The sequence below is a fragment of the Mangifera indica genome, chromosome 1 (genome assembly GCF_011075055.1).
Source record: "Mangifera indica cultivar Alphonso chromosome 1, CATAS_Mindica_2.1, whole genome shotgun sequence".
In the NCBI taxonomy this organism is placed as follows: Eukaryota; Viridiplantae; Streptophyta; class Magnoliopsida; order Sapindales; family Anacardiaceae; genus Mangifera; species Mangifera indica.
In genome coordinates this window covers 26993940-27006214 of record NC_058137.1, presented here as the reverse complement: position 1 = coordinate 27006214, position 12275 = coordinate 26993940, and the positions used below count along the sequence as shown (strand labels likewise).

The 12275-nt window shown below is 33.7% G+C and overlaps 1 protein-coding gene across 2 annotated transcripts; it reads left to right on the top strand.

The window, feature by feature from the left end:
* The first annotated feature begins 8020 nt into the window (after positions 1-8020).
* LOC123219083 ((-)-germacrene D synthase-like) lies at positions 8021-10567 on the top strand. Of its 2 annotated transcripts, none has more exons than XM_044640811.1 (7): positions 8021-8275; positions 8389-8662; positions 8762-9137; positions 9208-9426; positions 9502-9640; positions 9747-9995; positions 10077-10567. In XM_044640811.1, exons 1-7 carry the CDS (start codon positions 8144-8146, stop codon positions 10365-10367), a joined length of 1680 nt encoding a protein of 559 aa, XP_044496746.1. In that variant the 5' UTR covers positions 8021-8143; the 3' UTR covers positions 10368-10567. The 2 variants fall into 2 exon arrangements, with proteins under 2 accessions (XP_044496746.1, XP_044496755.1); XM_044640820.1 differs by having other exon boundaries at positions 8022-8275; positions 9577-9640.
* The last annotated feature ends 1708 nt before the right edge of the window (positions 10568-12275 follow it).

Genomic DNA, 12275 nt, shown 5'->3' with positions numbered 1-12275 from the left:
ATGTTGTTTTTGTACTTGTTTTTGTAACTCTAATGTTCGTGGATGTTGATTTTAATATAAATATTGTACTTGTACTTGTTTCTGTAAACCTAATGTTTATAATTGTTACTGCGAATATTATCTTTTTATATTGGTTTTTTTTCCATTATATTTGTCGTTTACGGTAATTATATAAAATGTAAATGCATATAAATGAATCAATATATAGATAAATATATATACAAATGAATAAATAACATATATACAAATACAAATAACATATACAATAACCGTCAATCAATATCCTGAAAATATAGCTGCGTGCCTAAACGAGTGCGCAGGCGTAACGAGTCCTCCCCCTCAAAGGATAACGAGCGGTGAAGTGCTAAACACTCGATGTATCGTAACATGATCACCCCACAGTCACCTGATAGGGGCGCCTGCTGCGGTATATCCACCACCCTATGCAATGCAAATGGATCGTCCCGTGGACTCCGATGCGAATCGGCCCAAAATGATGTTGCAGCTAGCAAATGTGGTATCATCGACGTATATCCCAACATCTTTCGCTCTGACCTATGTCATACACATGAGTGTACCCCAAAATGCAATTTTGGTCCTCTGACCTATGTCATACACATGACGTTTCTCGAACAAGTTCGGCTCTGCATACCACTTCTTGAATACCTCCTCACGTTCAATTTTCGATAACTACACAGACTGTCTCGTTCGTTGGCCACGTGGTTTCAGAGGATTCGTGTATGGACTACGAATCAAGGGTCCCTTCTTGACAATCCTACCACGAACTGTGCGAAAAGACTATACCAAAACAAATGAAACATTAGGTAAAATGAATAATAAATTATTCCAAGCGAACTTAATAAATTTATTAAAAATCTAAACTTTTTAATACCTTCTGCATCGCTGGAGTCATAGCTGGAGAATCCGCAAGTGAAGCTATATCGAATGTATTTTCCTTCGAGACCGACTGTATTCAAATACATGAATTGACTAAATGGGATGATAAATTATTTCATTGAAAATAAGTTATTAAATTTCTTGAAAATTCAATTACCTGCTCATGGTCCTCATGTGCAGTGATCTCAACAACATTATCAGTGACCTCATCATCCTGGGAAACAATATCGATCATCTGTTTTCCTTTGCTTGGAGTGTTGAGATAGACCAAACAAAGATCATATTGTAACAGGATAAAAAGATTAAACAACTGTTGAAATTAACAAATGTAAGATTTGATAGAAGAAATTTCTGGCACTTCACCTCAACCTCCTCACAAAGCGATACTGGAGCATCCGCATGTGGTGATCGATCGACATCATGACAATATTAACATTTAATATTAGTAAATCAAACTATTGAACAAAAGAATAACAAAGTATTCATTATACAATGTACGTATCTCTAATGTCGAAACAGACGTCACAATGGGATCCGTAATCGGTGTAGCCACAGAAACGTCAGGCCGCTGTCACAAAGGATGATATTAACAAGTTTAGAAAAAATCAAACTACAAATGTGTAAATGAGATATAATATTGGATATCTATTTAGACTAACCGGAATAATCACAGTAGGTGTCGACGGAGAAGACCGCATATGAAGTGATCCATCGTCGCCGACATCCTGTATCAGTATTAGCAATTAATATTAATTAATCAAAGCGTTATATTTAATGAGATTAATAGATGTACAATCAAATAATTCAGATATAACATTTATTTCAAAATGACATTCTAATTACCTGAACCATCGTAGAAGGTGCCATCGAGAAGACCTCATGCGATGATATATAATCGCTAATATCAATAGTCAATCTCATATCTTCTCGGGATTGTCTTTCATCAAATAACCGACGTTGTAATAATTTTAACATATTAAAATTTATTTCAAAAGTAACATTCTTAAAATACTAAAAGTAGTTAACACTCACATCGACAACAGGTGGAGACGGGAACGTGAAAGCCCCTGTCGATAGTCTGTCACCATCGTCCCGAGAAGACTATAATATAATTTACAATTATTATAAGGTTACAGATGATTGTGTATATAAATAGATGAAATATCTTGTAAAATATTAACTTTTTTACCTGTCTGACAGTATCTGTGTGGTGATGAGAGTGTCCGACCTCCGTACGAGTCGTCGTATCCACTATACGACTCAATCTATCCTCCATAAGAGTCATCCTACCCTCAATACGATTAAACCTATCTTTCATCCTAGCCTCTAATCCAGTAAGTCGAGATAAGATAAGATCTCCCCATCTAGCCAATGCAGCATCAAACTGATGAATGGAGAAATCTGGTCCAGTGGTAGGAGGATCATCTGATATCTGCTCAGTGGTAGGGGGCATAGGCATAGGATCCGGTGATATGTGCTCGGTGGTAGGGGGCCTAGGCACTGGATCCGATGATATGTACTGATCGATAGGGTCACTAAACAGGCACGTAGGAGGAGGCTGAACACAAGCATCAACATAAGGAGGGCCAACGATCGGAGAACTAACATCACGAGGACTCGATGGTGCATCTCCTGACGCCGAAGAAGATCAACTATCCAACACCCCTGTATATCGAACAATATCTTCATACCACTTCATATCTCTCTCAACCAGAGATAAATCTAATGGAAAATTAACATCATCCTACAAAATAATAATTAATAAAGAAGTAATGACATTATTAGTTTCTTAAACCAGATGATGAAATTGTTCTTACCCATAGATAAAAGGTGACCAAACAATTTCCTTGTAATAGAAATGAAAATTAATTTTATTGACGAATAATGGCAGTTTAAGGAATCAAGCTATTATTCTTTTAATTGAAATTGTTGCTTTTTTTAATTAAAATGATTAAATTTTTTTATTGAATTAACTAAACTTACAAATTTTTTAATTGAAGAGATTAAATTTAAACTATTTTTTATTGAAAATAATTACAAATTAATTATCTTAATTATAAACAAAATAAATAATTATAATTATATTTGTTTGAAAACTTTAAAACGAAATATTAAAAGTTTAGTCTCTTCAATATATAGAAAAAGTTCGACAAATTAGTACTTACTGATTATTGTTAATTATTGTTATAGTTAGAGTATATGTTAATACTTAATAAATTAGTACTTACTGAATCTCCAGTGAAGATAGCTGAGATAGAATCCCATCCCGGAATGTCCTTCGTGTGCCATCTCAACCGATCTGTGGTCTTCGATGAAATGTAGAGGTTGATATCTAGCAAATGACTGAATCGAAGGCCTGTCATAATAGCAAACTCATATGCACTGAATCTGACATCCACGTCATTAACCCGAAACCATAACTCCTCTCCCTAAGTCACCTTATTTACCGCTCGAAGGATGAAGGAATGTATTAAGACCCCACTAAATTGACTATCCTTCAACTCTAGGAAGTGTCCAAAACATGTACGCCGAAACATTTGTAATTGTCTCTCTGTTAATAATTTTTTTATCACGGCTCCAACATTTCTATATCCACGTGTAATAACTTGAGCCTTAAAGTGTTTTTCGAGAGGAAATCGCAATTCATCTCTGCTTTCGTCTATTTTTTTCTTTTGTACAGCTCCTTGTATTAAAATTAAATTACAATTATATTAAATTTATATAAATTTTAGGGAATAAATTATTCAATTCTATACATAGAGGCCTTATTCAAAAAAACAGATATCAAATTCGAATTCTACACGTCAAAAAACCTTAAGATGGTTAAATTTCAATTTGATCCCATATGGAAAATATCAAAAAAGCCCTAAAATTTAATAGAATTCCATTCTGCCCCCCTGATTCCAACAAGAGGAAACGCATGCTATTAAACTTCTGGAAAATCGCAATTTGCCCCACCACTCGAATTCGCGCGTCAACCGCTCGAATTCGTGAGTCAACCGCACAAATTTGGGGGGTTGATCGTGATTTTGCCAGCCCACAAAGCTTTCCAATTTATACTATGCCCCACCACACGATGAAAACACGCATTTTCATACCCAACCACACGATTCCGTGTAGTCCACGAAGTTTGAAAAGTTTAAAACACCTCCCCGTCTACACGAATTCTGACCACACTAATTCATGTGGTCACTGCGCCATTCGCGTGGTGACTGCCGAATTCGTGTGGCCACATTTCACCTTCCAAACTTCGTTTTTCAAACTCCATTTCAACAACAATCAACTCTACACCTAATCTAACATAAAAGCCCTAACATAATTCATCAAAATCAGCAAACAATCAAGCATTTTCTTCGAAAATTTCTAACCGTAAACCCTAACGCAAAACACCCAAATTTCGCATCAAATCGTGAAATGAAATGCACAAAGAGATGACAAGGGTTGTTTTACTAACCTTTTTGTCCATCGTCGTTGCCGAAAACGTCGGAAAAATCACCGGATGAAATTGAAGTTGCCGAGCACGTGAATCGTGTGTTCAAAATTTTCAGTTTCGTGTGTTTGGCTGTTGTGCGCATGGTTATGGACGATTTTGAGTGGAGGGGCATTTTCATCTCTTCGCAATTTTGGGGCATTTTCATTTAATGTTAAGATTTAGGGGTAATTTCGTTTTAGCCCTTAATCTTTGGGGCAATTATTTTAATTTCCCTTAAAATTCTTCAAACTGTTGATAATTAAATTTTAATATAAGTCCTTTATATATATGTTACAAAGATTTAAAAGATATTAACAATTGTAAAATTATTAACAAGATTGACTTGTATGCTTTCAATCGCAAATTCTCTTACCCGACCTATTGATGGCCACATATTATATAACAACATTGTGCACATTGTCAACACGTGTGGACAACATGCAAACCTTTTTTTTTTTTTAAGATGAATTATGTAAGGGTGATTTTGTCTTATTGTTTACCCAAGGGTTAAATTGGTACATATATAAAGGTAAGTATGTCATATTCATTTTGATAAGGACCAAATTTTCCTATGAGAGGTAGAAAAAACTCAATCAGCAAATTAGTGGGTATTATTATTATTTTTCTCTCCATAGTTCATCTTTTGTCTAATAGTTTCTATTGACATTAATCTTTTTAATTTTTTATGAAAGTTTCTCATATATTATTGTCCTCATTTTTAATCGTTATGGTGCTTTTCTCACATTCAAATAATTTTATTTTGTGTCGGTCTCATCATTTTTGACCACTTTTTATGTATTCTCATTTCCAACACTCACTCTCAAAATCTTGTATAATATTTAGGTAATTATAGTTAGGGAAATTATAAAAAATAGGCAAAAGTAAAGGGGTTTAAGCAAAATTACCCAAAAAATTCAGATTAAAACAAAAATATCCAATTTTTGTGAAATATCGAAACTACCCATATATAAACACAACAAATTCCCCCTGTCCCCACTGTAAGTTTACTATTCAAAAACAGGGGAAAATTCGAAATTTTCCCCTGTCCCACGGTCATCCCACTGTCTGCTAGATTTTCGACAATTTTCGTGGTTTCCGATGACCGAAAATGGCACAGAACATTAGCATATCTTCCGTCATCTTGTTTGAATCAAGTTATTGTTCATATTATTGAGATTTGAGTGAGATTTTGCTGTTTAAAACTTTAGGATTTCAATTTTGAACAACGTTTAAAATGTTTTGATTCTTGGTTGATTTCGTTGAATTGGTTGAGGGGTTTTGTGTTATAGCCTATGTAGATTTGATTTGTGTTGAAATTGGAGGTTAAAACGACGAATTTTGGCCAGAAATCCCTTCTGAAATGTTCGGCAGTTCGACAGTGGGAACAGTGTTTCCCACTGTCGAACAATTTCTCCCACTGTTGACAGTGGGTTAGGGGGCTTAATTAGTATTTTCAAAATATTATGGAGCTGTGTGAGATTCCTCATTCCACTGTGGACGTTTTTGAAATTTGCCACGTGACAGTGGGTTGTTGCGACACTGCCGCGGGATGGGGGGAAATTTAACGTTTTCAAAATTTTAAGGGGAGGGGGAACAAAGGGAGATCTACGGGGGGTCCATGTGAAATTTTACACTGAACAGTGGGTAGGCCTTGAAAACCGTGGGTTGGGTGGAAATTAACTTTTTTAAAACTATAGGGTTTATATGAGATAGACTTTGAACGGCCATAACTTTTTATCCGAGAGGAGTTACGAGGCCTGTAATATATCAACGCGAAACTCATTTCGAGCTCTATAACAACAACTTGCTTTGCTGGTTGCACCAAATTTGGAGGCCAAAATAAAACTATTTCAATGTGTATTATGCAGTTTTATTATTTTATCAAATTTAGGATTTTCGGTTTTTATGATTTTGAATTTGTTTGTAACCGGATTAGACTTTTTTCATGTGACATTTTCAAATTTACTATTTGTAATTATGATGTGATTTTTTAGACACGTTTTACGATGTAATTACAAAATTTTTGATCGATTTTTCGATTTTCTCGTTCATAAGCTATTTGAACATGTAGTTTTATAAATTTAGATCTGTTTTTTAGATTTTCGAGTAATTTTTTTATTATTAACATTCTAAGGTATTTTAATATATCTATTTATTCATAACATGTTATTTTCAATATAGTTTTCACGAATTGATTTTTTCGATTTGAATTCAAAAATACGAATTTCTTCTTTTCGAATGAACCCGTAGTAATTAATATTAAATAAAAATGAGAGTGAAAGTAAGTATTTAAGTGATATAAAAAATGTATGTAATGAGAATAAGAGTGAGGGGATTTATATATATGAGGGGAAGGGTAATTTTGACATTTTAGAAAAAACTATGGGCATTTTTGCTTAGGAATAGGGAATTTGGGTATTTTTGCTTGAAAATAGTGAATTTGAGTATTTTTACTTAATATAGGGGTATTTTGGGCATTTTTCATAACTCCCCTTATAGTTAAACTAATAATTTACTTATAATTCAATACAACTTTTTCAATTAAATCATAATTAAAAATAGAGTCATTGAATTTTAAAACCATGGCTTTTAAAAGGCTAATGTCGGTCATATCTAAATTTTCAAGCTCATGCAACATACCTCGAGAATAGCAGAGAAACATCACACTCAACCTCAAACTCATGGTGAATTAATTGCTGAAAGAGAGATTATACATTCAGGGCAATATCTATACAGCATCCCGATGTGATGGATATATACAGCATCGTGTTTTACATTGATTTTGTCGCCCAACTTGACAAAATCAATAGTTTGCTATCGCCATCCACCGACTATTTAAAAAGGACAACAACTAATTTTTTATTTTTTTTTTCAAATTACTTATGGTTCTAATAATTATAGTATGATATTTATTTTATAATAATTTATTATATTATGTTTAATTTTTTAATTAATGTAATTATTATTATTTTTAAAATTATTAATGGTACAGTAATTTTTAAAATTTTCAAAAAGTTCACATTATTTTCAAAAATTATTATTGGATGAGAAAGTATTAGAAATAAGAGGTTTTTTACATAATTTTGGATGAGAAAGTATTATTTATCTTGAGCAATAATAATATGTCATTATGTGATTAGATATTACTTTATCTTTAATTTAAAATTATCCAGTTATATAATAATATATCATCTGTATACTTAAACTAGATATAAAAAATATATACATATAGTTTTATTAATTTATCTTAACTAAGGGTGGAACTGTTGTGAGACTAAACCTTAGGTGGGAAAATGTAAATTACTCTTTAATTATATTATGTCATCATTTGAACCTATTCTAACCCTGGACGTCTCTATGTGTCGATCATTCAATACTTTAGGAAAATGTAAATTATACTTTAATTAAAATATCTTATAATTTGAACGTATTCTCACCTTGCACGTGACTATGTTTTAGTCATTCAATACTATCTTTCGTACCGATGCATCTTTGGTATTTATAACTAATTAAGACACATTAATTTTGATATTATGTAATTAAATATTATTTTATTATTAATTTAAAATCATTCAATTATATAATAATATATTATCTATCTATTCAAAATTTGTTATGAATTATTTTGTTGTGAGTTTTCATGCTTCTTTTGCTCTGAGCTATGTCTATATATAGCATCATTTTGGAGACTCTGTAAACTCACACCATCTCTTTAAACAGAGCTCAATTAAGCATTCTACGTCATTTATCCCTTTTTTCTTGAAATAAATTAAAATGTCTCCACAACTCTCAGCCGTTCCTTCTTCGGTCGAAAATAATACCAAGCAAGAAACTAAACGTCGATCGGCAAATTATCATCCTAGCATTTGGGGGCATCATTTTCTCTCATATGCTAGTGATTCTGTGGTAAATTAATTGTTTCTTCTAATTTGCAAACTGGAGTGATAAGCTGCTTAACTAATCAAAATATAAGAATTATGTCCTACATATCTTCTCACCAATCTATTTTGCTTGTTCAGGATACTGATGATAACGCAGAACTGCTGAAGCTGAAGGAGGAAATTATAAGCATGCTAAGGGATGACGCAAATAAGCCTGAGCAAAAACTTGAGTTGGTTAATGCAATCCAACGCTTAGGGGTGTCTTATCATTTTGAAAGTGAGATCAGGGAAATCTTAGAAGAAGTCTATAAGGCTCACAATGAAACTGACTTGGGAGATGGCACTGATGAGTTATACTCCATCTCTCTTAGATTTCGATTGCTTAGACAACATGGCTATAAAATCCCATGCGGTATATTTTATAAGTTCTTTCTCCTCAGCCTTTTTTTTTTTTTAAATTTCTTTGAATAGTATGTTATTTAGATGTGTTGGGCTGTGGGTGAATGAGCAGATGTGTTCAACAAGTTCAAGGACAATAATGGGAGTTTTAAGGCATCTCTTACAGAAGATGTTCGAGGAATGTTAAGCTTTTACGAAGCCTCACATCTCAGAATTCATGGAGAAACGATACTGGATGAAGCCCTTGCTTTCACTACGAATCAGCTTGAGTGCTGGGTAGCAACTCAACCCAGCTCTCATCTTGCAGGGCAAATTAAGCATGCCTTAACTCCACCTCTTCGCAAGACCTTACCTAGGCTGGAGGCAAGATATTACATGAACATCTATCATGAAGAAGCTTCCCACAATGAAGTCATATTAACTTTTGCAAAGTTAGATTTTAACATATTACAGAAGTTGCATCAGAAGGAACTCGGTGTAATTACTAAGTAAGTTATTATAAAATTAACCATATGATTTATTTCATGCATTTTATCATTCTAATAAAGTTGTGATTAGGTGGTGGAAGGATTTAAACTTCGCGCAGAAGCTACCTTTTGCAAGAGACAGAATTGTTGAGTGTTACTTCTGGATATTGGGAGTGTATTTTGAGCCGGAATATTTAAAGGGTAGAAGACTTTTAACCAAAGTAATCTCCATTACTTCCATTATCGATGACATCTATGATGTGTATGGTACGATTGATGAACTTGAGCTATTGACCTCAGCCATTGAGAGGTAATATTTTTCATACTCTCAATGATTTTTAGTCTTCTCTAACTAAAAATTTATCATTATCTTTTATTTTTTCAGGTGGGATATAAGTGTCATAGATCAATTGCTAGACTATATGAAACTATGTTATAAGACCCTCTTTGATGTTTACAGTGAAATTGAACCAGAAATGGCAAATCAAGGAAAATTATATCGTCTTGATTTTGCAAAAGAGGCGGTGATGCTTTCATTTCAAAACTTCAATTATTGTAGTTTAAAACAAAAATTAGATTCTTAGTACTTAGTACTTACCAATGATGTTAAATTGGATTTTGGTTTGACAGATGAAGGATATAGTTAGAAATTATCACACTGAAGCCAAATGGTGTCATGAAAATTATTTTCCAACATCGGATGAGTACATGAGTGTAGCATTGGTTACCAGTGCGTACCAATTGCTACCCACAACATCTTTGGTAGAAATGGGAGATGTTGCAACCAAAGAAGCCTTTGAATGGCTATTCAGCTACCCTAAGGTTTTGAAGGCTGCCACAATAATTTGCAGACTCATGGATGACATAGTTGGACACAAGGTATGTGCTGAACTAAATTCATTAATTAAGTCAGAAATATGACCAATATATAAGTGTGTAAGTTTTTGTTAAATCGTATAGCATGAGCAAAAGAGAGGACATGTTGCCTCAGCAATTGAATGTCACATGAAGGAACATGGTGTTTCAGAAAAAGAGACGATTAAAGTGTTTCTTGAGCAAATTGCAAATGCATGGAAAGATATAAATGAAGCTTTCCTTAAACCAACTGCTGCTCCAGTGCCTCTGCTTGATCGTATTCTTAATTTTTCACGTGTAATAGACCTTCTTTACAAAGACGATGACTGCTACACCAATTCTTATTTGACCAAAGACCATGTTGCTTCATTGCTCAGAGACTCCGTACAGCTCTGAAAGTTCAGTAGTATAAATTCGTCAATTATGCTGTGTGCCAATCTACTGTGTTTTACCAGTAAGCAATGCTAAAAATAAACTAGCCCAATCGGTAGTTTGATTGACAAAAAAATAAAAGTTTGAATGATGAAAAAGAAAACTTTATGTGTAAAAGAATACAGTAGTATATCTGGTAGTAATGAAAGTGTTCTTTTGAGTAATTTGATTCGCCAATCTTTGGATGAATTCCTCTTCACCAAAAGAAATTACCATCATGAGCACCTCATTCTGAACATGTAATTCTATATCCAATCTCTTTTATTATTTTTTATAACAATTTCTCCTAGTCAGTCTTCATGACTTCCTAATTATTTAGCCTTACTAGCATAATATATTGTTTAAGAATAGTAATATAAAATAAATAAATATATATATATATAAGAGTAACAATTTAATTGGGTGAAGAACTAAACTTCTAACAGAAATTGCACTCTGATTCAATTAAGAGATCGCCCTATTTGACGAGAACACAAAAAATAATAATAATAATTTACAGAACTTATTGTCCTACATGGTAATTTTCTAGCCATCAGAACATGAACGGGGTTGCAGAGAATGCTGGAATGATGGATGGCCCTGAATTTTGCCTGCAATTGCACGTAAAAATAAATAAATCAATCAAATGAAGAACCACAAATTGGAAAATTATCAAGAAAAAAATTTTTCTACTACACAATCCTATTCGTTCTTAAGCTTTCAATTTAAAGAGCTCAAAACTCAATCTCATTACAAATCCGCGTCCTGCTAAGACTCAACATATATTTTAAAATGTTTTTTCAATCCAATTATAAACAAATGATCGAATCACATCACAAAACAATTATCAATTCACAGGCTGCGGCATCGTTTTAACTTTGTCTTGCTGCGATCCACCGTTCTTCCTTTTGCACCTTCTCTCTCTTTCACTTTTGGTCCTGTCCATCACAAAATCTTCTTAAATTGAACACAACGACGGCCTCCATTCCTCCATCAATGAACCTCCAGATCGGTCGCCTCTCTTCTGCCAGTAGCTCCATGATATAAATTGAACAAGAAGTTGGCTGGAGCAGAAGGTAACACAGTAGTAATAAAGTAAGGTGTTACGGTGTTGTTTTTTAATTGAAAATAATGGACGTTGCATCATCGTATTACACATGTAGATACGCTATGTTTTGGACGAAATTAGTTAGCCAATTTTGGCGCTCATATATTGTACAAGTGGGAAGAAATGAAAACAGTTATTCAATTGCAAGAATCCTTTGTTTCTCTTGTTCTCTGTATTCTGAATCTTGCTATCTCTCTTATCTCCTTTTGTGGTTCTTGTTAGTTCATTGGCGGCATCATTGGTATAATAGTTGATTCTGGCCATGGCGGAAACTCGTAATCAAGACTTGAGAAGGGAAATCACCCAAATGATTTCTCAGGTTATTGCTGATGTTGAGATTAGGCAACAAAATCGATTACAAGAAACACAAGAACGAATGCAACAATTAATGGAAGATCTTAAACAGCTCATTAGCGAGCTTAGCGTTCTGCAGACCGAAGGAGTGTCGCAAGCAACAACCAGAGGAGATGAAGAAGTTGTTTGATGTGGACATGAATTGAGACAGCAATGGGAACAACAAACTCGCTTGCATTTCCCAAGATTTTATGGCGATGATTTTGATAATTTGATCTTGAAGGTTGAGTATTATTTCGAAGTCGATGCAACACCAAATGTTGATTGAATTAAGATAGCAGCATTGCATTTAGAGGGGAGGGAAATATAGTGGCATCAAAGTTTTACTAAGAATAGGAATGGTTTTGTGATAGCGTGGGAAAAATATTCTACAGCTCTGAGGGCACAGTTTGGAAGCTATAAGCATGACTACTCACTTGTTGATCTCCGCC